Source organism: Lepisosteus oculatus, chromosome 18, assembly GCF_040954835.1.
Source record: "Lepisosteus oculatus isolate fLepOcu1 chromosome 18, fLepOcu1.hap2, whole genome shotgun sequence".
Taxonomy (NCBI): domain Eukaryota; kingdom Metazoa; phylum Chordata; class Actinopteri; order Semionotiformes; family Lepisosteidae; genus Lepisosteus; species Lepisosteus oculatus.
In genome coordinates, this window is record NC_090713.1 from 19,359,538 (window position 1) to 19,385,213 (window position 25,676).

At 48.2% G+C, this 25,676-nt stretch overlaps 1 protein-coding gene across 4 annotated transcripts in view; it reads right to left on the reverse strand.

Moving 5' to 3' along the window:
* ltbp3 (latent transforming growth factor beta binding protein 3) overlaps positions 1-25,676 on the reverse strand; it is a 101,974-nt gene that overhangs the window by 7,758 nt on the left and 68,540 nt on the right. For 3 of the 4 annotated variants that reach the window (XM_069180276.1, XM_069180275.1, XM_069180274.1), the window contains 8 exons: positions 22,797-22,916; positions 20,485-20,613; positions 17,967-18,137; positions 16,316-16,399; positions 15,244-15,372; positions 11,546-11,683; positions 10,345-10,485; positions 6,410-6,538 (listed from right to left, as the gene is read on the reverse strand). In XM_069180276.1, the coding sequence (XP_069036377.1) occupies positions 6,410-6,538; positions 10,345-10,485; positions 11,546-11,683; positions 15,244-15,372; positions 16,316-16,399; positions 17,967-18,137; positions 20,485-20,613; positions 22,797-22,916 (1,041 nt within the window). The remainder of the gene's footprint in view (positions 1-6,409; positions 6,539-10,344; positions 10,486-11,545; positions 11,684-15,243; positions 15,373-16,315; positions 16,400-17,966; positions 18,138-20,484; positions 20,614-22,796; positions 22,917-25,676) is intronic. The other variant, XM_069180277.1, reaches the window with a different exon arrangement.

Sequence of the window (25,676 nt, forward strand, 5' to 3'; positions counted from 1 at the left end):
GGAGTGTGTGGAAGTGTTGTTGTGCTAGGCTTAAGGAATTGAAAAAAAATGCTTAAAAATCAGCCCTACATTCTTGTTTTCACGATGCAGATAAATGGTAGACATATTTCTAAATAGTAAACTGTCACATGGGAATTAGTGCTTACTGGCTCATCGCTTCTGGGTCCGGAGTTTGATTTGGGAGTGAGATACCTTCTGGGTGGTGTCTGCATGGTCTGCCCCATGTTCTTGTGAAGAGTGCATTTGTTCTTGCCCCTACTATTGGGATTCAATCCTGATCGCTCACAGCACAGCGCCCCTCCCTGGACAGGGGATAGCTCCTCCACCATGAGAGTTCTACATCTTCCACATGGCCTACATTGCAGGGGGGGGGGGTGATGTGATGTCACTGCTAGATGTGATGTCACTGCTGGAACTGGCTCAGGCGCGCTGAGGCCCGTTACAGTCAAACGGGTTGCTTCCTCTTTCTCCCACCTTCCAAAGACCTGGCGTCTCTGAATTTATCCCTGTGTGCTTGTGTGTGGTACATCGGTATGGGGTATGGGGGTATCGGCCTGCCTTAAGCCCTAAGCATCCGGGACTTTTACCAGGAATGAGAGCATTTTTTGGGGGGGAACAGGCGAACCGACAATTTGGGGATCGGATCCTTATAGCCGACAAAATCCACACATTCCACTGGAACAACAGATCCTGAAGTCAACAGACTAGCCGCCCTATTCACCCAATGCTGACCTTTGTCTTCGCAAATACAGCAGCCTCACTCATGCAGTTTTAGAGCATGCAATAAGTATTCTTGGTTTTTGATACCGAAAACACTCACGGCCAAGTCAGATTGAAATGTAGAGGGGTGCTCTCTTTCCATGGTGTTAAACTATGAGGTTAAATGACATGCGCTAAGTTAGCCGTTCCCCCCAGTTCATGAAAACATAAAGAAGTTATAAATTGTTGGCCTGCCCAGCTCATCGAGTTGCTAGTGGATACAGTAAGCGACCTACTGACCTTCAATGTGAAGAGAATCACTGCTTTCCTTAATATACCCCAATCTAGGGTCTGATGTTTATTAAAGTAGTCTGGTCAATTCTTTCTTCCAACAAGCACTCTACTGTGTCTGTCCATTTGGACTTTGCCCCTGAGCCCTACATAGGCTCAGAAGTCCTGCAGGCCAGGCCTGTTCCAACCCATAGGGGATCCCTGGTGCTCATCATCACCTCTGCCTGTGGTGTAATAGTTCTTTAGATCGACTTATCTGACCTCTTCCCACCTCTTTGCTGCTATTTTCAGTTAACAGTACCCAGAAAGGGAGGGTATGGAGGTGCAGTGGCAGGTGTTACTGCCTTACAGCGCTGGGGCCCTGGGTTCAGGTCTGGACTCGGGGTGCTATCTGTGTGGAGTTTGCATGTCCCCCTCCCCCGTTGGCATCGGTTTTCTCTGGGTGCTCCAGTTTCCTCCCACGGTCCAAAGACATACCGGTCGATGTAACTGGCTTCTGGGAAAACTGGCCCAGGTGTGAGTGTGTGTATGTGCCCTGTGATGGACTGGTGTCCATCCAAGGGGTATCCAGCCTTGTGCCCACTGCTTTCTGGGATAGACTCCTGCCCCCGCATGATCCTGAATTGGATGGAGCAGTTAGAATATGTATGCATGGTTACAAGAACCCCACTGATGAACACACTCCCGTTTTGTATTATTCCTAGTCTTGCTACTGACAGCTACTGTGTATTTAACTTGAAGCCTGCCTGCAGGATTGTCGCCTCTCCTTCACATCGAACGGTACTGCTCAGACTCCTAAAAGGAGCTCCGTAACGACACTTTCTGTGTGCACATTTCATTACCATGTAAATCCCTAAGATACCAGCACATGTGACCAGAAAACATCTTTAATTATAGATCTATATATATATAGAACCTATAAATATATATTTTCAGGTCAACAGTAAACTGGTCACTTCATCTTTTGCTAGAAATTTACAAAAAAGATTTAACAGTTTTACAAACTGTAATAACAACTCTCTGCTGAGATACAAAGGGTCATAATATTGTTAAGAAGCATCTCCAGGGTGTTTTAATTTTATGAGATTAATGGATGTTAAGGAGCTGATGATGTGGTCTTATTACAGTATCTCAGCTTTGAACGAGAAGAGTAAAATGTTCCTCTTTAACTCACATCTTTTTTGGGGGGAACTGAACTTGGCCATTGAGCACAAGTGCTAAAACCATTCCAGAAAACCAATTTAAGTGGAGGAGATGAGAGATGAACCACTTTGGGTGGGTATTAACTGACTGGAATCAGTAATGCCACAATGCTGAAGATAAGCCAAGATGATATTAGGGGTTTTCTAGAAGCAGAATGGTGTACCCAACATGAATATTCGGAGTACACTGTCTACACAAAATACAAACTTATAATTCAGTCAACAGAGCATTTTTCTGACTACCCTGTACATTCAACTAATATACTGCCTCTTCACAAGTCAACCAGATACAAACATCAAAGCAGTATATAATCTATACTGTAGTATTGCCTAATATAGTGTTTTTATAAAGTCTAAAATATGGAATATAGACTACAGGACAACACTTTGGATCAGGGATTTCAAATGGAATTTACAACTATTATGAGAGAACAGTCCTGTCAGGACCACATTCCCTAGAACCCTCTGGGGGAGTGAGCTGCTGCTCTCAAGTCACCTGACCAGTTGCAGGAAGACAATTGGTTAGGTAACGGTTCAAAACCCAGGAAGCAGAGGCGTCCTGTGTCAGTCTGTGTGAATGGAAGCCTACTGTCTTGAGGGGCTGAGGGCGGAACCCCTGTCTGCACCAAGACCTGAGCCAGGTAACTTCTGCTTACTGCTTTTTTTAAACAGTCATCTGATCCATTGTCTTTGGGCGACCAATCAGGTGACGGAGAGCAGCGCCTTACTGCCCCAGAGGATTCTGGGAAATGCAGTCCTGACAGGCCTACTTATAAGGAGCGCTAACTTATATATATATCCTGAAGCATTAACGGCGAGACCGTGATGAAATATTAACTAGGTTCTGCTGTCGACTGGAATTAATAACAACATCATAATCCTGACCACAGCCTGAATCATGACAGTCCTAACTCAAAACATCTAGTTATGCAACATTGTTTATAACTTTGCATTACATCATTAATAACATTATTTTAGACATGAATACATGCTATAATATACAACAGTATCCTATGTTATTACTTTTTATAGTAATTTATATTATGCAATATCATATTCCTATTATATTACATTGCGGCGCCCTTTCGTACTGAATACAAACTTTGAACCGTTTTTTTAACCTGAATGGTTCACCACTCAGAAAAAGGGACGCGTGACATGTTATTAACGGGCAGCGGGGCGAGCGCCTGTACGCGGTTAATCGTTTTGCGAGGCCATCACCGCCAACGGTTGACGGGTCACATCTTTTCAGAGCTCAGCCACCTCCAGATGCAGGAGAACAAGGCGCTTCAACGGAAAGCAGCGTAGCAGCGTCAAGTGCCTGGCAGGAGGGGGGTCATTAAAAGCCGTTAAATGGATTAAGCCGCAGGGCACTGATCCCAGCTGCGCCCGCGCGTGCAGAAGTGCCAGGCAGGAATAGCAGATCCAGGCTCTCTCAGCTTTCCTGCCCAGGAAGATCACAAGCGGGCGAGCCGATCACAGAGCGGGAGATCAGGTGCAAGAGAGAGAGAGACAGAGGCATGAGGACTTGAAGGAAGAGAAGGTCCTTCCCCACTTTCCATCCCTTTAAGAAGGACGAGGAAGAGGAGGGAGCTAGCCTGGCTAAAGGTGAAAGGGCAAAGGTCAAGGGGCAGTGCAGTGCCTAGGGGGTGGACTGCTACAGTATTGTAACAGACATGGATGGTGTAAAATAATTTTGCCAAAAAGGTTAAGACAATATCAGAAAACCCCTTGGTTTTAATTCCCCAAAGAGTATATAAAGATATTCATGGGGGATTGTAGATATCGCAGTCATGTTTTCATAAGCCCAGAGATACTGTAGAGTACAGGGTTCTGAATTCCCTTTCAGTGAATCATATGCAGTTTTATGACTAAAGGCTTTTGAACAAGAACTTACCTTCTTTTACCTCTCCTTCTAACTTCAGATATTTACGTGACCCAAGTTTAGTTTTTACAGGTTCTAACCTTTAGTATTTGTAATAAACGCTTTGAAATTCCTGAGAAATCAAAAGTATAAGGCTTGCGATACACTAGAGGTTAAATATGCGATGGTATAGATTCTGTGAGAACACTGAAGTACAGCATTGCAAATATTAAAGTCAATGCTATAATATGCTGTATAATATATAATGTGCTACAGTGTCTGCTGACCCTCGTCATGTCTATCAAAGCAGGTGAATATCAATATCAATATTGATTTTGATACGGCAACACCAAAACACCCTCTCCTTTAGGGCTTTCATGTCAGCTGGAGGACGGATACCCAGAATTCCAGATTATGGGGGCTGACATCCCTTTGTTCCCAGTTGCATCGGAGATCTCGTGTTCCAGTCGGAAATGAGTTAGCCAGAGTCAGACGGGTTCGAACCCTTACACCTCTGCCCTCTGCATCCGAGCAGAGGCTTTTCCGTGATGAGATAACAGCTTGGAGGCTGAGAAACACGCATGCTTGACGGGTTCTTCGGTGGGGGTAGATTCTATACTTGTTTGCTGGTGTACCATGGTAAAGGTGGATTGCAGTGCAGTAAAGCATGGTAAAACCACAGTGAAAACACAGGAAAGCTCCGCTCGCACAGGAACAAAGCTGCTGCCCATTTTTTTGGGAAAATGAACCCAAGAGCAGGGGACAGGTATACCAGATGGACACAAGCAGGGGAAAGCAGGAGAAACAGAAATCCAGAGTCTGTGGTCAGAAACTGGCTGTGGTCAAAGCTGGTACTGGACACTGTAGCGAAGCACAAACAGTCTGTACAGCAAGCCGGGGTCTAAGATGAGATTACCAGTGTAGAGAGAAACCAGAGCAGGGGGTGATCCAAAAGACATGGTAGAAAACAAAACGCTGTCAGGAATCCGAGGAAGTACAAGACAGGAGATGAGGGAATTATAAAATTGAGGGGCTTCGAGCGACACTCGTAGAGCAGACTCAGTCATAGAGGTCACCTCTGTACCCCTTTCCCAGCAAACCTTAGACATTCTGCACCACCTGGTGCGGCTGTTGATGCAAATCGCCCTGCAGGTGATGCAGGTTTACTGGTGGACTGCACTTCCCACGGTAACCAGTACAGTGTGACAGGCTCGTGGAGGGGTGGCTGGTTACTGTGGCAAATGCCAGCTGACCCTGCAGCGCTCCAACCCCCTCCACCCCACCCCACTTCCACAGTGGGAGCAAGCCTGACAAGTGACAAGGACTGGACAGCACTGCACACACACGAACACCAAGCAGCAGCCATGTTACCCTGCAATTCACATCTGGCAAACTTCTGAAGCTCATCAGGAGTGAGCCTGGCAAGTACCTGGAGGGGAGACTCCTGGGAAAAACCAAGGTTGCTGCTGGAAGAGGTGTTAGTGGGACCAGTAGGGGGCGCTCACCCTGCGGTCTATGTGGGTCCTAATGCCCCAGTATAGAGATGGAGAAACTAAACCGAGGTGCTGACTCTCTGGGGTCATTAAAAACCCCAGGGCGTTTCTCAAAAAAGTAGGGGTGTTACCCCAGTGTCCTGGCCAAATTCCCCCCTGGTCTTTAGCCATCATGGCCTCCTAATAACCCCCCTCTCTGAACTGGCTCCATCACTCTGCTCTCCTCCTCACTGAGAGCTGGTGTGTGGGGAGCAGACTGGCGCCTCATCCAGGTGGGGCTGCACCCTGCTGGTGGTGGAGGGGATCCCCATGACCTGTAAAGAGCTCTGAGTGGAGCCTCCAGAAAGGCACTATATAAGTGTAAACGATTCTTATTATAATCACAGGAAACATTCATGGGGGGGTGTTGATTTTCCAGAGTTTTACTGCGCTTTCCTCCTTTCCGCGATTCTGTCAAGCTATGAAATTTCGCTCTTCCGAGTGGCGAAACTCAAGTTTTACCGCCTGCCTCCCCGACAACTGAACAAGCACACGGCGCACAAAAACCAGCTGCAGCCCGTCCGAAATTTGGGATTGGGGAATCGGGAAAGGGAGGGGGAGAAACCCGCAATCTCGATTCCTGGTGACGACCTCCTCCCGGACGCACGCGACGCCACGCTGATGGCTTCCTGCCGGCCAGTCGGCGGCCTGAAGGAGGCTCTGTTGTGCCGAGGGTCGGCCCCGACCCCCTGGGCCCGTCACTAATGGGGGCACCCCCCCCCTCCTGCAGTCAGTACGTGGCCCAGCCTGGCCAGCGCCACTCCCACCCTGGCAGCAGCTAGCCCTCACGCTAAAGTTGCTCAGCAGCGTTTGATACCCACCGTCATAGACGCACTGTTTGAGCGCAGCGCTGAAGGTGAAGGGCTGAGTGCAGATGCAGTGATAGGAACCAGGCGTATTGATACACACTCCATTCTTACAATAGGATGGGTCCTGACATTCATTCACATCTGCAAGGGATCACCACAGACATGGGGGTTACACAAGGCAAAAACAATCCGGGTACATCGCACAGGTGTCTCTCTCTCTCTCCCTGCTGTCTTGCCCCAACAAGCGGCACGGGCAGGCAAAAGCAGGACCGCCTCGCCTGGGTCGAGCCCCAGCCCCTCCCCCCCCCGGCCATGGGGGACGTGGAAGAGGGGTGGGGGGGGTAGCAAAAGAGGCATGTGTTTCGGCCCCCAGGGCAAAATCAAAGGAGGGGCATGAAACACAACCCTTCCTCGCGCCACAGGCATGTGCGCGCACAACACTCGAGCAGACTCCCTGATCGGCTGGCTAGTCAGGCAACTGATCGCGCTGATGACTGCAGGTGGTGCAGGGCGGAAAGACGGGGCGGTCTCGTTGGGTGGAGGCAGTGTGGGGGAGCTGATGCTGAGACTCGAAGTGACGTCATAAAAAGGACAGAGAAACCAACAGGCTCTTTGATTTCTGGGGGTTTGATGGATGCAGATGCAGATCGATGCAGCATGACCACATACTGTATAACACCTGACACACACTCATTCCTGCTCTGCTCACATGTCACAATCTGGGTGTTTTGAGATACTCAAAACCTGTGCTTTTCTGCGCAGCGATTTTGCACTCTGCAGGGCCTAACGGTTGAAGTCCAAACTCAAGAGATAGATCACTTTTTTGGCCATATACAATGTCTTGCATTATGAATGTGTCTTTTCACATACCCCAACTTGCTCTCCATGAGACACACAGACAGGGAGAGAGAAGCTGGGGGTCAGAGCACAGGGTCGGCCATTTATACAGCACCCCTGGAGCAGTTGGGGTGAAGGGCCTTGCTCCTTGCTCAGGGGCCCAATGGAGTAGGATTCCTCTGCCGGCCGCGGGATCTGAACTGGCAACCTTCCAGCCACAGGCGCAGATCCTGAGCCACAGTGCCACCGCTCTGCCCGAACTGGTGTCAGGTTTAAAAAACAGCACTATAAAGCCTTTTCCTTATCTTCTGTGATAGACACAGTGTCAGGGGGGCTCTGTCTATCTGATTTTCAAGGATACCTGCTATCGAGAGTCTCCTAGCCTACTTAGAACTGACAGATAAAGACGTGTATATGCTGACGATCTCTCTCAAGACAGATGAGAGATATCTTGGTAAACTGATCATTGTCTTGTGACAGTTCTGTGGCTTTCCCATCATCATTTCCTGGGGGCCAGTACTATAGTAAGCAAGTGAAAACAGAGTAGAGACCCCCTAGAGTCCACAGCAGGAGTATGGTAAAATTGTGGTAAAAGCGCAACATTTACCAGTGTAAAGATCAATAAGAGGTATCCGGTTTGCATCCTGCATTACAAATAGTGGCCAAAACACATACTGGAACACATTTATCAAATGTTAATGACCATCAACAAATATGCATTTTTAAAACGCATATCATTATATCTCAGACATCTGTCATTATATTTCAATGTATACTGACGTTACTCCCGCAACGTTAAAAGACATATTTTAGACTGCATTCAGATTTCCAGTATCTGGGCACTGTGCAGGATGCACGTTCTACCAATGAAGTGCATTTTCTGCATTGCAATGTTTTTTCACGTGTGCATTCGATATGTTTTTATCTTGGTCATTCCATCCGTATGGCAGCAAGTGATGTACTGTAGTTTCCATATGTGTGAACTATGGAAGGAAGGAAGACTGAGGAATGTGTGATCCCTGCTCTTGATGTGGAAACCTGTTTCTCTCAACACTGCAGACAACATTCGGAATTTGCCTCGTGGTTGGGACTCGGCTGAGCTGTGTGCGTCAGTCACACTTACCTGTAACGTTCGGGAGACAGTTATCATCTCATCCTTCTGCTCTGACTGAACTGCCCCAGCTTAGATCTCCCCCCCTCCCTGGCCCTCCCTCGTTAATCGCCCATCATGGATTATTCAAGCGCAGGGGTCGTACCAATATTCATATTTTCAAAGAACCCCTTTCGCCTCTTTCAATCAGACAGGGATCGCTTGAAATTGAACGGAACCTGCCAAAACCGGGGACGGCGCAATTCGAGGTCTCCTGTCCCTCTTGTTTTCATCTTGCTGTTAATTCCTATTGGCTGACGGGTGACCTCCCTCTGTCAGCCCGACTGAGGAGATCCCCTGCTCGTCTGACGCCCCGAATCTTTTGCAGGATCGCGACGATCAATTTCTGCCTGGCTCGTCACGGGGCCAGGCAGGAAGAACAAGGGCACAAGTCGGAAACCACAGAGCAGTGCACTTAAAAGTGAGAACAGGGGGCAGGAGCCTTTACACTAAGAGGAGTGGGAGTCTGGAACACGCACCCAGCCACGTCACTAAAATGAACACCCTGGCCCCTCTTATTTGTACCTTTTTTATGCTCTTATCACAGCCTTGCTGAAACCAATTTAAAAATATACCGGAGTAACAGTACATGGCCAGAAACACATTCAAAAAGGTGTCTACCCATTATGTGAAATCTGCTTATTCCTGGTAAGAGTAGCAGTGACTCAACACCTATCCCTGGATGGGCCATCGGTTCTTAAAGGGTACGCACACACGCCCAAGCACACTGGGACATTTTAAAGACCCCGACATGCCATTGGAAGACGAGCCAACAACGGAACACCAAAAAAAAGAACATGCAAACTCCACACGGAAGATGCCCCAGTCCGGAACAGAATGAACCCCGGACCGAAGAGCTGCGAGGTGCTCACTGCTGTGCGTATTTAAATATCAGTGAACATATTTAACAATTAGAAGTTTCTACAGTTCCTAAATTCCCTAATTTGGGCCTCTTTTGTTCTTAAAAAAAGAAAAACCACAGTAAGTGCCTCACACTTGCTTATCATTGTATGTTATATGCAATGTCTATGCTGTAAGGGGCTGACTGGTGTAACATGCACCTACAGTAGTTTAAGGGATTAATTTACCCCTGTTCGCCCTCTGATCTGGGGCTCTGGGGGAGCTCTGCTACTAAACCAGGAGCCGCGATCAGTGGAAAACCACATTCAGGAAAGGCACGGATTTCAGATCGTCAGCGCTTGGTTCGTCCCGAAACAGACCCAGGGAGAAGGACATCCAGAACAGACTAACTCAAGCTGGAAATGTCTTTAGGATGCTTCACAACATTTAGAAGTCACCCCAATATAGTACTCGCACCCTGCTGGAGCTATACTAGAGCTGTGTCTAACCCTAACTCTTCGGTATGGCTCAGAACGTTAGGGCATGGCGCAGGGAGATCTGAACCAGCTCACAACACTTCATCCCACAGGCTTGGGAAGGATCCTACGCCTCTCCCGGAACAAGGACTACCTCCGGGCGAAGAAAGGCTAGCCCCCCCATGCCATCGAGAGAGTACGGCCACCGTCGGGAAGAGAAGACGGGGGAGACTGATCGCGAGAAGGGAGAACTCCATCACTAAGGCTGCCCTGCGCTGGACTCCTGAAGGGGGAAGACGCCAGCGAGGAAGACCCCGAACCACCTGGCGGAGATCTGTGGAAGGAGAACCTGCAGGCTGTGAGCCATAGCTGGGATACCATAGAAGAACTGGCTAAAGACCGACGGATCTTTTCCGCTGCTCTACAAGCCAGCAGGCGTGATATAAGAAGACCCCAGGGAGACCGGAGATGAAGGCCAAGGGAGGAGGAGGAGGTCCCGTCTTGCGGCGGTTTTCAACAGGTCCCTTTCCATTTTAAGCAACACCCGCCGGCTTAAAATCGCGCTGAAGGGGTCGGGAGGGGTCAGGGTTGGGGGGGTTGGGGGGCAGTCCTTCGAATATGAAGATGGGTACGCCCTTACTCACCACCCTGTTCCTCGGGGGGGATGCAGCTGTTGCGGTCGGTGGCCAGGGTCCAGGGCAGGGAGCAGATGCAGTAGTAGGACCCCAGGGTGTTCAGGCAACGCCCGTTCTTGCAGTTGGCCGGGTCCTGGCATTCGTCCACATCTGCAATGGCACCCTGCCGTGTTAGGAGGGGGTGGGGGTGGGGGATCGCCTCCAGACAACAGCACACAACACAGAACGGGGCTTCCCAAACTCACTTCCCAAAGTGTGTCCAGCGATGGACTGATGTCCCGTCCAGGGTGTGTGTGTGTGTCTAGTGATGGACTGGTGTATCGTCTAGGGCGTGTGTGTGGCATGTGATGGGACTGCTGTCCCGTCCATGGGATGTGAGTGTGTGTGTATCCTGTGATGGGACTGCTATCCCGTCCAGGGTGTGTGTGTGTCCTGTGATGGGACTGGCATGTCCAGGGTGTGTGTGCGTGTCCGGTGATGGACTGCTGTCCCATCCAGGGGGTGTGTAGGTGTGTTTGCGTGTCCAGTGATGGACTGCTGTCCCGTCCAGGGGTTGTGTGGGTGCATGTACGTGTCATGTGATGGGACTGGCATGTCCAGGGTGTGTGTGTGTGTCCGGTGATGGACTGCTGTCCCGTCCAGGGGGTGTGTGGGTGTGTGTGCATGTCCAGTGATGGACTGCTGTCCCGTCCAGGGGGTGTGTGGGTGTGTGTGCGTGTCCAGTGATGGACTGCTGTCCTGTCCAGGGTGTGTGTGCGTGTCCGGTGATGGACTGGCATGTTCAGGGTGTGTGCGTGTCCTGTGATGGACTGGCATCCCGTCCAGGGTGTGTGGGTGTGTGTACGCGTGTCCCGTGATGGACTGGCGTCCCGTCCAGGGTGCGTGGGTGTGTGTACACGTGTCCAGTGATGGCCTGGCATCCCGACAAGGGGGTGTGTGGGTGTGTGTGCGTGTCCTGTGATGGACTGGCGTCCCGTCCAGGGTGTGTGTGTATGTGTGTCCAGTGGTGGACTGGTGTCCCGTCCAGGGGGTGGCCTTACTTTGTGCCCTGTGCTTCTGGGACAGCCTCTGAGGTGCTGTGGCCCTGACGAGGAATAAGCATCTTTCTGACACTTTCTAAATCTCGAAGAGCCGCGCCGCGCTGCTGCAGTGTACCGGCCAGGACCGGTCTGCTGCCCTTCAGAACAGGACTTCCTCCCTTGCCACGTACCTACGACCGCGGGCATCACACACTTCTTCTTGGACGAGTCGGAGGCCCAGGGGGGGGTGCAGGTGCAGAAGAAGGAGCCCCTAGTGTTGACGCAGGCCCCGTTGGCACACAGCGACTCGTCGTGGCACTCGTCCACGTCTGGTGGCACAGAACAGCGCCCGATCAGGGCAAGCTCCCCTCTTCATCGCGGCACCGCAGCAGGGAAGACCCAACTCTCGTCGACTGGGGGGCAGGCCTGCATCTCAGGCTACCCGTGACCCCCAGCTTAGTAAACGAGGGCTTTTAAGTGACGTTTCAGAGGCGTCCCCAACACCAGTGTTTTGTTTTTTTCAGCTAGCCTAACCTTGCTCCTATACAGCACATAGGTGTTCAAACAGAGATCTTTGACACAGCTTTTAATCATACAAACAAAAAACGACATGGCCAAACGTTTTGCCCTTTCAAAAGCCATTTAGCTGGGCGGAGTGGTTGGCCTTGCGGACTGGGGTGCTGTCTGGGTGGAGTTTACATGTTCTTCATCAGTTTGCACGAGTTTCCTCCTATAGTGCAAAGACATCCTGGCTGGGGGGTTAAGCAGCTTTGGGAAAATTGGTCCTGGTCTGAGTGTGTGTCTGTGTCTGTGTGCGTCCTGTGATGGACTGGCATCCTATCCAGGGTGAACCCTGCCATGTGCCTGTCGCCTGCTGGGATAGACTCTGGCCCCCCAGTGACCCTGAATTGGATAGAGCCGTTAGCAGATGGAAGAATGGCCAGAAAAGCCCTTTAATTTGCGAGAGTCCCCAGCACAGTGCCAGCTGTACCTGTTGGTTTACGCAACGAAGGCAGAAGAGAAAAAATAAAATCTTCGTCCCCTGCATGATCGCCCCAGACGCTCAGACGACAAGACAAGAAGAAAGGCTTGTTATCCGTCTCTCTGACTGGACTTGTCAACGCTCTCCCCTGCTTTCCCAGTTACTATCATTTCCAGGTATGGAGACCGAGACCGGATAATAGCTGAGCTACAAACTGCATTGCCTTCGAGGAACGCCCGGAAGGGAAAGAAAAAAGCTATTTTCCTTTTCGGAATCAGAAGTTCACCTCATTGACAGTTCGCCTAGTTAACTAGTTAACGATTTGGCTGTTGTGACCTGTGCGGTAGTGAGTTGTTCGTTTTTCTGAGGACGTCATCCAGCTGTTTCTTGAAAGCAGTTCAGCTTCAACCACATGGCTGGGCAGCTTGTTCCCCCTCTCCCACCACCCTTTGTGTAAAGTGGTCCTGACTGTCTGGAGGATCTCATCCAGCTGTGTCTTGAGAGATGCCAGGGTATCGGCTTTAATCACATGGCTGGGCCCCCCTCCCACCACCCTTTGTGTAAAGTGGCCCTGTCCTGACTGGAGGATCTCACCCAGCTGTGTCTTGAGAGCAGCCAGTGTAGGGGCTTCAACCACAGGGCTGGGCAGCTTGTTCCACACTCCCACCGCCCTCTGTGTAAAGAAGGGCCCCCTGTTTTCGCTTTTAAATGCGTTCCCACACAGCTTTCACTTGTGCTCTCTGGTTTGGGTTTCACTCTTCAGTCGCTGACTGGAAATCAGCTGCGCTAAGGAAAGTCGGGGATACCTCAGCCCAGCTCTGGGGGTGCTCAGGCAGACAGGAGCCTGTGCTTGGGAGCAAGCAGTCAGGCCAACCAGCGACCAACAAGCTCAGGATGATGGGATGATCCTCTTACTGGCTAAGCTGATCAGCTATCACTGAGGTAAACAGACTGTGCCAGTGGATTGCAGAATGACTGCCCTTGCGTGAGACGTGTTTGATTTGATCAATGAAGGGAACTCGTCTCTGTCTTAATTCTATCTGAACCATTTAGTGGCTTAAACAGCAAACGTTTCTTCTGCAATGCTCCAGTGATTAACAGGGCAAACTCGCCACCGTTGGATGTCTGCTCCAAAATCTGGAAAAATATTCCCCTTTAATTTTGTTTTCCCAATTTGGGGTTTTATTCTGGAGGGCTAAGAAAACTGTGCCAGGACACCTGATTTTATAAAGCCTCACGCAGGATCTGTCTATGAGCCTCAATGTTTGTATCCGAAGGAGGAGACGGGGACAAGCCCTGGGAAAAAAACTGCGACACTCCACACAAGCTACAACTTGCAAAACTGACTTTCGAAGAAAGAAAACTGAATGTTGTTTGTTGTTTTGTTTTTCTCATTTCTGTTTTGGCTGTTTCTTTCTAGTGTGTGTAGTGAGACAAACATAAAAACAATCTGATGGTTCAGACCTGGTGCCCAACGTGTTCCCTTGAATTCAAGCACTGAACCGAGCCTCTTCCAAGTTAAAGGGGAGCTTCAACGCCATTTTTAAATTTTGAGGTTAGAAAAAGTCGGTAGTGATGAGTGCATTTCAAACTACGGTGAACGTAAATTGTGCACAGTAACTTGTAAAACCTCCTGTTTAGGAGCGGCCGTGTGACCCTGTAAACAAGCAGGCTTGTGGATCCAGCTCTTCTAATCCAGTAGAAATACTGCTCTCCTCTTCCAGACGGTTTCACTGACAAATACTCCTCACTGGTTAACTCTGCCTGCGGATCACGCTGGAACACTTCTGCGGTGAAATGTCTGCTGCACAACCTGTACTTATTCCCTCGTACATCTCAGTACATTAGTCAGTACAGGGACTAGTGAGCAGGAAGGGCCGCTTCTCATCTCAGTACATCAGTCAGCACAGGGACTAGAGAGCAGGAAGGGCCGCTTCACATCTCAGTACATTAGTCATCACAGGGACTAGTGAGCAAGAAGGGCTGCTTCAAGTCGCAGCTCTCATGAAATCTCGACAACATGGCAACCTTACAGTACTTTCACAAAGTTCATGATTGTAGACTTAATTTGGAATTTGTCTTTTTTTCTAAAACGTCAATGAATTGATTGCGTTACGAGATTTGCTAAACTGGTGTGAGACGTTAGGACTGCAGCTCCCCTTATATGATCAGCAAGACGTATAAAGGTGGAAACTGCCTCTAGACTGCGGAGAGTGGGTGATGTTTGAAACAGTTTTCTCTCTCTCGAGCCTCTTTGAGGTAAAGGCACTGTTCGGTACCATGTTGAGAAACCGCTGGTCGGGGCCAGGGACGAGAGGGAGAGTTCAAACAGATTGTGGCATGAAAGTGGCCCTTCCTGCTCACTAGTCACTGTAAGCAAATGAGAAACATGGTCTCCTAACAATGTTAATTATTATGAGTGTGTTTTAGTTAGTTGGCAGGTTGCTCTTTTATTCCAATGCTTAAAAGTACCTAAAAAATGTGTCTGCTTGTATGCGCCAGTTTGATGAAAATATTTTACTGCTAATATTGTAGCGAAATTCACTTGGTCTAAAGAATGTTTACACTGTTAATAGGGCTGTGTTTGTGTCAATAGAAGTTTTGTTGCCTCGCTCTGAAGCGCAGGCGATGACAGCAATATGGCATTACACATACTGCGAAACTTTGTCTCTTTTGGGATGTAAACTGGAGCTTATACACCATCTCGTGTACTTGGTAGTTTCATTGTGGTTTGACATGCATTCATCATTGCTGAAGCATCATAACCCCAAAATGTAAAAAGAGCTTTGCAGTTCCCTTTAAAGATGACCTCTATGCGCCCTCTTGTGGCTTTGGGTAGAACTACCAGCTACATCTCACCTACCTCTGACTACAGCTCAGACACCACAATAGAGAGAACTGAATTACCAATGCACTCCAGCAGGTTACTGTCGTAGTAGAAGCCTTGCTGACAGTAACACTCATACCCAGGCTGTGTATTCACACAGTGGCCTTCTTTACAGATCTCTTCCTTGAACAGCACACACTCGTCGATATCTGCCAAGACACAGAGAGAAACCAAAACACCCAGCAGGAATGAGACAAAGCATTCATGTGAGAAGAGAGAGCCTGAAACTGCACCTACTGTGTGCCAACAGATGCCCATGCCCTCAGGAGAGCTTACTCCCGTGAAGTGCTCAGTTTGGCTAAAACCATTAAGATATGTTTAATAATAATATTAATCGACTCAAAGCTCTTTACAGGTAATAGGGATCCCCTCCACCACCAGCAGTGTGTACCCCCACATGGATGATGCGCCAGAACGCTCCCCACACCCCAGCTCTCAGTGGGGAGGAGAGCAGAGTGATGGAGCCAGTTCAGAGAGGGGGGTTATTAGGAGGCCATGATGGGTAAAGGCCAGGGGGGAAATTTGGCCAGGATGCCAGGGTAACACTCCTACTCTTTTCAAGAAACGCCCTGGGATTTTTAAATGACCACAGAGAATCAGGGCCTCATTTGTCTCATTTGAAAAACCTGACCTTTTTACAGTCTAGTGTCCCCGTCACTATGCTGGGGCATTAGGACCCACACAGACCACAGGGTGAGCGCCCCCTACTGGTTCTACTAACACCTCTTCCAGCAGCACCTTTATCTTTCCCAGGAGGTTTCCCAGTCAGGTACAGGCCAGGCTCACAGCTGCTGAGCTTCAGCTTTTGTTTGAATACAATTAGACTTTGCATTTTCCACCACAATGCTGGAGAAGGGTGGCTGTTGTTGTTGACAAGCAGTTTATTGAAGCACTTATGCGGAGAAATTAAATCTGCAGGATCTCTATAGTGCACTCCAACAATCAACATGTCGGGCACATTAATTACATTAAGTAATACATTTTGTGCTGTCTAAGACAAAACAAACAAAACAGCTTGTTTTGGAGGGGGAAGTTCAGCTGTATAACAGAAATATTGGTGTGTATGTATCTCTTGTTTTAGCGAGAACCTACCTCTGTGCGCTGGCAGCCCATACTCTGTGATGCTCTCCTCGATGTAGAAGCCTCTTCCAATCGGACACAGGGAGTGGAACTCCGCTGCGGAAAACAAGCATCGGAAAGGAGCTTCAGGGAAAGAACACGACGGTGTCACAGTTTAAAGCACTGCTGCCTCGCAGCGCTTGGGCCCTGGGTTCAGATGTGGACCTGGGGTGCTTGTCTGGGTGGAGTTTGCATGTTCCCCCTGTGATCATGTGGGTTTCCTCCCACAGCCCAGAGACGTGCTAGTAGGTTAACTGGCTTCTGCCCTGATATGAGTGTGTGTATGTGTCAGTGTGTGCCCTGCGATGTACTGGCTCTTGCTGGGATAGGCCCCAGCTCCTCTGTGACCCTAAAATGGAAGAAGCTGTTTAAAAAAGGATGGAAGGCTCATTTGGGTTCACACTGCTGGTCCAGATGTACACCGTTTTTTTACTGGTTACACCTTTCCATAAGTGAATTGTTATTTCACCATTCTATTATTATTATTATTATTATTATTATTATTATTATTATTATTGTGTTCCAGGATGACTGAAACAAACACCTTAGACCGTTAGACCGTTCTCTTATGTCAAGCTAGCAGGCAGCACAACGACTTTCTCTGAAACTAGATGCTGGAATTTATATTCTCCAGGTCCATATGTTCTTCTGCCTTGTCCTGTGCTGTGCCTGTCCTCGATCTATTCATGAGAACACTGAGGGTATGCCTGTTCATACAAGCAGGGTCTCAATGTCTGCAAAATGAATGATTTAGTCTGTCCACTGGGGGGTTTGGGCTGGAATCAGAGCAGAGCTGGATAAAAATGAGACAAAGGTTGCTCATTTCAATGTCCAAATGATCTTGCACAGAAGATATGAATCTGAGATGAATCTGTAGTAGTTTCTGAGCTGCCCAAGTACCAGCAGCTCAGCCTGCACTGGAATGGACGCTCCAGGTTCTGTGTCAGCTGTATGGGGAATGACAGTTTTATTGCCCACTTCATTACAGTGGGGCATGCTGATCACAGAGCAGAGAGAGAGAGAGGGATTCACGTTGTTTATTGTAGCTGATTACTACACATTTGTGATTGCTGTTGTTTGTTTTAGTTGATCAGTTTTATTTTACTTAACTGAAAGCCAATGCATTAGTGTTTTGTTATATAAGAGCTTTACTTATGTCTTTTAAACTGAGTACTATACTATAAACTGCAGTAGATTATGTGGTGGTATAAATGACTTAGACTTAGTTGTATGTGAATCTGGCAACCGGCGATGGTTCTCTGCACCAAACCTTCGCAAATGTCTAGACCCTGCTATACCATTCTTTTTTATGTGACTGGGGTGACTGATCCTGCTCAATGATGAACAGAAGTTTAAATAGAAAGAATCACGACTAGATCTAATTTAGCAAAGTTAGAAAGCTTTGATACTGCCTAGCTTCAGAACCAATTTAATTAGGCCTCATTGCTTAGTATCAGTCTCTTATCTTTTTGCACGTTATTGGTGGAAATAAAGCTGCACTGACGTTTGAACTGATAAGACTGAATTTAATATATTTCCCCATTCATTTTAAAGGCTTGTTGCATAACTGGACACACACACAGAAGTGGGCTGAGTTAAGGGTGGGGGGAGTAGACGGTCGTACCGGAATTGTGGACGGGACAGGGGTAGATCTCGCACCTGTCCCCCCAGCCCACCCCGACGGTGCAGCAGCATTCCTGCTTGGTGATGTTGACGGCCAGGACACTGTCGCAGAATACTGTGTCGTCCAGGTTCAGATAGCACTCCTTCTTGTCGTCGTCGTCCGTCTCAATCTCTGCGGAAGAAAACAGGAGCTTGTAATGCTGGCACCCCCCCCTCTCTGGATCACCACTGAGCCCCCCAGCTAGCATTGCCACAGCATCCAGAGGAGTTTCTACTGGTTGCAGGGGTTACCTGATCCGACAGGAAGCCTGTTCCACCTGTCCACCATTTATGACCCAACCCATCTCAGGTAGAGCAGGCTTCCTGTCGGATCACGTAACCCTGGCAACCAGTATCTTAGCAGTGCTCTGGGCTCTGTTATAGAATTTTGCTCTGAACCACAGCTGAGTTCCCAAGCTTTGTGTTCCCTCCCGTGTGTTACTCTATTGGCTTCCTAGCCTACCTTTGTCTCAATTTCACCTTTCCACTTGTGCTTCGCTCTCGAGTCTACTTCGATTTCATTCTTCCTTTGTTAGACCACAACTCTGGACTGTTTGCTTGCTCGTATCCACTGTGCTGCATCCTCGAACCGCTGCTTTTCCCCCCATATAAGCAGCGGCCACTACAAAGCTGGCTAGCTTGCCTTCACTCGTGACCTCCTTGTATAAAAGCATGTTCTCCAGCTGCCCATGGTCTGAGCAGTCCTTGTTTCCTCTTGCAATTCTGTGCACTCGAAGCAAAGGTCTTGGTTTCAGAAGGAGAAGATTTGTTTCAGGGAGTCTTTAGCACTGGATCTGGTGAGGATCCTTTTAGCGGGGTGTAGCAAGGTGCCTGTTTATTCCACCCCAAGCCAAAGGAGCGCACACGTCTTCTCAGTTCTCTGAATGTGGTTCCTCTCTTAGTGAGCAGTGGTATGGAAACAACATCACCAACAACCTGCCAGCTCATGTTTCCTGTTAGCGGGTGGAAAATCCAACACTTGATTTCCCAGCTTATCGCTTTGAAACACACAGATCCAATGCATGATGAATTCCCAGCTAATCACGTTTAAAGACATGGATTGATTCAAATGCTGATCAGTTACAGAGGTGATTTTAGAGAGCTGCGATAAAAAAAATCTGCAAACACTTCTTCTCACAAGGACCAGACCAGGGTTTTGAGCTTACTGCTTTCTTAAAGGTGTAATGAAATCTGTACTTGGATGCTGGGATCAGGGGATTTTAAAAAGCAGGGACACCTGAGTGTGGCTCAGCTGATGAAAGGCAGATCAGAGGATTCAGGCATTCCTCGGGTGGTTTAGATCTGGACAGCATCATTGCGACTGGGATTCTCCCCAGAAACCGGGTTACACCACAGGGAGAGCATCGTTGGGGGTGAGCCTTATCCATAGGGAAGCAGCTCCTGTTGCTTGCAGGGTAAGTGCTAGCTTGAAGTGAAGACAGCTCCTCAATTCAGTGCTTCGCTCTACCGGATTAGAAGGCTGATGGTGGCCTGTTTGTTGAAGGACATCAAGAGGAGGTCTTTATCATTCCTTTGGAATTCCAATCCATGACTGTTAGTATCTAGGTATAACAGACCCTCCTGTCATGTAGCCTTGTGGAGGATTCAAACACATTAAACCCATCTTCTCTCAGATATTTATATGGGAGGTACTTACTAAGTTTCAGACCAACCTGATATCTTACCCTTCCTGCCTGAGTTAAGTCCTCAACCTTTGCTGTTCCACTTTCCCTGTTACATCTTGATTAAATAGATTTTTAAATCACTGGCAGATCCTGTTTGGCCAGAGGACAAGTCTTGAACTTCGGTCATCTGGCAGTTAGAAACGGCAACCTTCAGTTTTAATTTTCCTCTTTACTTGAACAGTCTCCCTTGTTGTGCCTAACCCGAGATATCACAGTTCTATCTCCCTGGGTGTGGCCACTCTCCGTCTGGTTTTGTTCTCCTGTATGATGAGAAAAATCAGCTCCCTTAAGGTGCTACTGAATCCTCTCATTTCCATGTGAGGAATGCACCCCGAGACACTTCTTTGATTCTCAAGAGTTGACACGTTGGCCCACCTGTATGAGCCCAGCTCATCACTGCACGCCTTTGTGTCACATTAGGAATGCCCGACAAAGCCGATAACATTCGGCTTTTTGATGACCCGGCCATTCCGGCATGCCTTATGGGATGGGTAGCACCGAGTGATGATGTCATGTGTTTCGGCGGGTCACCGTTTAACCAAATCGCCATGAAGGCCCTGGCTGACTAACGTTCCTCCTACCCCTTTGGCAGAATGCCTACTGCTCAGGGAATCCCAGCTACGGCAACTCAAGACGCAGGTTTGATTCAGCGTTGTCTGGGCCTAAGGACTCATGGTGTGTTCCGAGTGAATACATTTACTGGTTGAGTCCTGGCTGCAAAATAAAGAAACAAAAGCCGAAGAAACAGCGGGGAAGGTGGCAGGTCTTTTTTAGCAGATCACAGATGTAATCTACCTTCACAGCTGTGCTTGTCCTCTGAGCTGATGAAGCCCTCATGGCACAGGCAGATATAGTTGCCCTCCACATTCTGGCACAGCCCGTTCGGCTGGCAAAGACTCCTGTCGTGGGCGCACTCGTCGATGTCTACAAGGGGACAGAAATAACATGAAGGCAAGGCTGCCAAGATTTCACCTTTACAATGACCAAGAATATATATATAAAAAAAACAGTTTTCCTCAAAGCTGATCCAGACCTTACAAGCAAAGGAGGCAGAGAGTCTACGTGGCCTCCTCTTGTCTCTAAACATCGTTGTTCAGCCACAGAGCCGTACAGATCATGGACTGGAAACCGAATACGCATGGACCTTGTTTCAGAATATATTAACACAGTTAAAGATCTGTACTAGGCTGAATAAAAACTCATTCCACGCTGAAAGGGAAAGAAAAGAGACAACGTTTCGGCTGTGGAGTCTTCTTCGGGTGTCACATACACCTTTACCTGTTCCTGGACAAAAAGCAGTTGCTACGCTATGGAGGGTTTAGGATATTTCAGAAAGCTGCACAGTGCGACAGGAGTTCAGGAGGCCTCCAGTCATTGTACAAAATTTTGCTACCAGAAAGACGGCCTCTCTTTTCCTGTCTTAAAATCCAGCAAATCAAGCAATTACCCTCCCCCCCCAATTAAGACTAAGCTAATTTTGTATCAATCCCGAAGTCAGCGCTCTTAGGGGATCAACAGAGGAGACCGGACCAATGTTGATACAGTAATTAACAAAGAGAAGAAAGAAAAACAGAAGAAGGATCAGGACCACAAGAGAGCAGACCTCAACTGACAGACCGTAAGAACGGAACACCAGTTAATCTGAGCACTAAACTCTAGGCTTTAGGTAAGGGACTGCTCTCTTATCAATGTGTAAATACCGATTTCTTATAGACAGATAGGACTTTATTGATCCCGAAGGGAAATTGATGAGGGATCAATAAAGGGAAATAATGGATGATTATATGTGTGTAGCTTTCGTCTCTCGCTTGTTTAGTGATGTCAAGTTTGGAGTCGGGAAGAGGTTCCCCACTCATTTAGCGTCCATTTGAGGAAGAAATTTAGTATTGAACAGGATCTTTACTTTATAAAGAACGACATCCCCCATTTTCCTATATACAGTATTCATGCCTCACTATATAAGAGGACCCCGATAACTCGCACTTTTATTAATATCTAAACAAAATAGATGTAGATGTTGTGCTTTGGGATCTGTAAATTATCGCAAGCAAATATTAGTTGTTTTTTTTTTACATTTGCTGCCTGGTTTCTTCGCCCTGCCAGAGACAAAATAAATCATGTGCCGATAAGCCTTCCCATTTCTTCATTCCTGACCAGAGGGAATGTGCAGTTCTTAACTTTTTAAGGATTTGCTTGACAGGCAAACTTTATCCAGCAGCCCGATTTTAATCTGCTTCTCTCTCTTGTTTTTTGAATCACTACCACGTGACGCCCTACATGAAATTACTCACACCCCCTAACCCATTACGATACCTTCTGACAGACGATGAGGTTCCAGAAAACAAGAGCAGGAAGGGAAGTTTTATTTGTGCTGGAAAATGGCGGGCTTTCACAGGAAATAATAATAATAACTGCTTACACTTATATAGTGCTTTTCTGGACACTCCACTCAAAGCGCTTTACAGGTAATGGGGATCCCCTCCACCCCCAGCAGTGTGCAGCCCCACCTGGATGAGGCGCCAGTCCGCTCCCCACACCCAAGCTCTCAGTGGGGAGGAGAGCAGAGTGATGGAGCCAGTTCAGAGAGGGGGGTAATTAGGAGGCCATGATGGGTAAAGGCCAGGGGGGAAATTTGGCCAGGACACTGGGGTAAGACCCCTACTCTTCTCGAGAAACACCCTGGGGTTTTTAATGAGCACAGAGAGTCAGGACCTCGATTTTACGTCTCATCCGAAGGACGGCGCCTGTTTACAGTCTAGTGTCCCCCGTCACTATGCTGGGGCATTAGGACCCACACAGACCGCAGGGTGAGCGCCCCCTGCTGGCCCCACTAACACCTCTTCCAGCAGCAACCTTAGTTTTAACCAGGAGGTCTCTTCATCCAGGCACTGACCAGGCTCCCACCTGCTGAGCTTCAATGGGGCTGCCAGTTATGAGTTGCAGAGCGATATGGCTGCTGGCTTGAAATGAACATTTGGATTGGGACATGCTTTCTCTGCTGCACTACAATCACCGTGTCGGACACTAAGGTCGGGGAGACGGGGCCCCTGTGCCCACTAGTGTCACTGGTGATTATATCTCCTGACCAATGGCAAGCACCAGCCTACCTTGGCAGAGACGCCCACTGACCAGCTGGAAGCCCTTGGGGCACTCGCACCGGTAGGAGCCCATGGTGTTGATGCAGCGGCCCCTCTGACAGTTCGAGGGTCTCTCACACTCGTTGATGTCTGCATGGGGAGGGGGGAGGGGGGAGGGGGGGTGAGAAGCCAAACCTGTCAATCAATCAATCAATCAAAGTTGATTTATCAAATGCACAAACAATACAGCATGTAGCAGTAGTTGCTGGCAATGAAATGTCTTTTCGGCATGCTCAAAGGGAGTGGTATAAATCAGAAAATGAAAGGTTACATAATAATAGATAATAATGCAATAGAAATGGAATAAAATAAACTCAAAACAGAGCTCAATATACATAGAGCTGCGATGCGCCCAGGGTGTATGCAATACATTATGTCTAAGTATTGCAGCAGGCCGAATACAGTGAAAACTGTGTGTCAATGTAGCCATTACAGGTGATTTGCTGAAGGTGACTGCAGCTCGGCTATTTAGCAGTCTTATTACCTCTTATTGGAGGTAGAAGCTGTTCTGTAATCTGTTAATCTTTGACTGAATGCTTCGATACCGGACGGTACGTAATAATAATAATAATAATAATTGCTTACACTTATATAGCGCTTTTCTGGACACTCCACTCAAAGCACTTTACAGGTAATGGGGATCCCCTCCACCACCACCAATGTGCAGCATCCACCTGGATGATGCGACGGCAGCCATAGTGCCCCAGAACATCAGCTATCAGTGGGGAGGAGAGCAGAGTAATGTAGCCAATTCATAGAGGGGGATTATTAGGAGGCCATGATTGGTAAGGGCCAATGGGAAATTTGGCCAGGACACCGGGGTAACACCCATACTCTTTTCGAGAAACGCCCTGGGATTTTGAATGACCACAGAGTGTCAGGACCTCGGTTTTACGTCTCATCCGAAGGACGGCGCCTGTTTACAGTCTAGTGTCCCCGTCACTATACTGGGGCATTAGGACCCACACAGACCGCAGGGTGAGCGCCCCCTGCTGGCCCCACTAACACCTCTTCCAGCAGCAGCCTCAGCTTTCCCAGGAGTCTCCCCTCCAGGTACTGACCAGGCTCACACCTGCTGAGCTCCAGTGGGGCTGCCAGCAGTGAGCTGCAGGGCGATATGGCTGCTGGCATTTCAAGGCTGTGAAAGGAAAAGGGTCCCATCTAGCTCACTGACTTTCTGCTTTTTCAGACTTCACCCCTGTCTTTATGATCAGGTCAGTTTAATCTGCTGCAGGTCCCCAAACTACCTGCTCTGGGTTCCTCACTGGAACAGCCAGACAAGAAGTTTTCCACTGAGACCTTTAAAGGATCTTAACATCCTTCTCTACCAGAAAGCTGCTCAACTCCCAGTACTATAAACTGTCTGATTTCCCATCTTTTTCCTTCTTAGTCATTTTCAAGCTCCTTGACTTCTCTTTTAGCTTTTTTTTGTAATTTCTAACTGTGTGGTTTTGCGTGACGTTAATGATCCCTGGCCTCAAAGGGACATCTTGCGGATGACCGAATCCCATTGGTCTGGAACAGAGGAATTTAATTTCTCCAAGCGGTGCGTTTTTCTAGTTGAAGCGGTGCAGTTATCCTACGTAAATTTCATTTGTGCCCAATTTTTTCACGGGGCTAAGCATTTTCAATTCAACTCCAAATACTTTATTCATCTCCAGGAGGGGGTAATTTAAGCCGCAGGCATGCAACAATGACTCATTCCACATAAAATAACATTACTAAGAAAATATCAAATAAAAAACAGCCAACAGACCATAGAAAAGTTGCAGGTGGTGCTTTTGCCTGTATAGAGTACCCGGTACCATATGGGGTTGGATTAAAACTGGGCCCAATCCTCCCGGCACAAAATTGGCGCCACTTCCACGATGCAGACATGCACTGCAGATCTTGAGCGACCCTGGGAGGGACGTCACCCTTAAAATATCATGTCGAGAGGGCTCATCGCACCCCGTTATTAATATACTGTATACTGTTGCGTAGTGTCAAAGAGTATACTGTATACTATACTGTATACTATACTGTAAACAGGCGTCGTCTTTCAGATGAGACGTAAAACCGAGGTCCTGACTCTCTGTGGTCATTAAAAATCCCAGGGTGTTTCTCGAAAAGAGTAGGGGTGTTACCCCAGTGTCCTGGCCAAATTTCCCCCCTGGCCTTTACCCATCATGGCCTCCTAATAACCCCCCTCTCTGAACTGGCTCCATCACTCTGCTCTCCTCCCCACTGAGAGCTGATGTGTGGGGAGCGTTCTGGCGCACTATGGCTGCCGTCGTATCATCCAGGTGGGGCTGCACACTGGTGGTGGTGGAGGGGATCCCCATGACCTGTAAAGCGCTTTGAGTGGAGTGTCCAGAAAAAGCGCTATATAAGTGTAAGCAATTATTATTATTATAATTATTATTATAAAGAGTCAGTTTTGAAGGACATGCCCCAGTGATCTCACAGCTTTGACAGTGACGTTCCTGGCAAAGACGTGCAAACCACCCCCACCCCCCCCCAAAAAAAAAATCTCCACTTCTTTTCTTTAAAAAACACAAAATAAATGAACTGAAATGGCTAACTGGCCACATCAGAACTAGAAATCATTTTGGAAACAGTATTAAAGTGACATGTTGATACTGGGTGCTATGTAAGGGAAATTAATTCTAATGCTGTCAATGCTACAGCTTCCCGGGGCAAAATACGGCACCGTGAAATTGAGGAGATCTGTCCTTTTCTTGGAAAACCTTCTTGATGGGACAGTCTGCCTCCTCACCCCCATCTTTCTTTGTACAACTGTCTGGTAGAGGCCAGATGCGCAAAACCTGCACTTGAAACTTGCCAGCAGCCATATCACCCTGCAGTTCC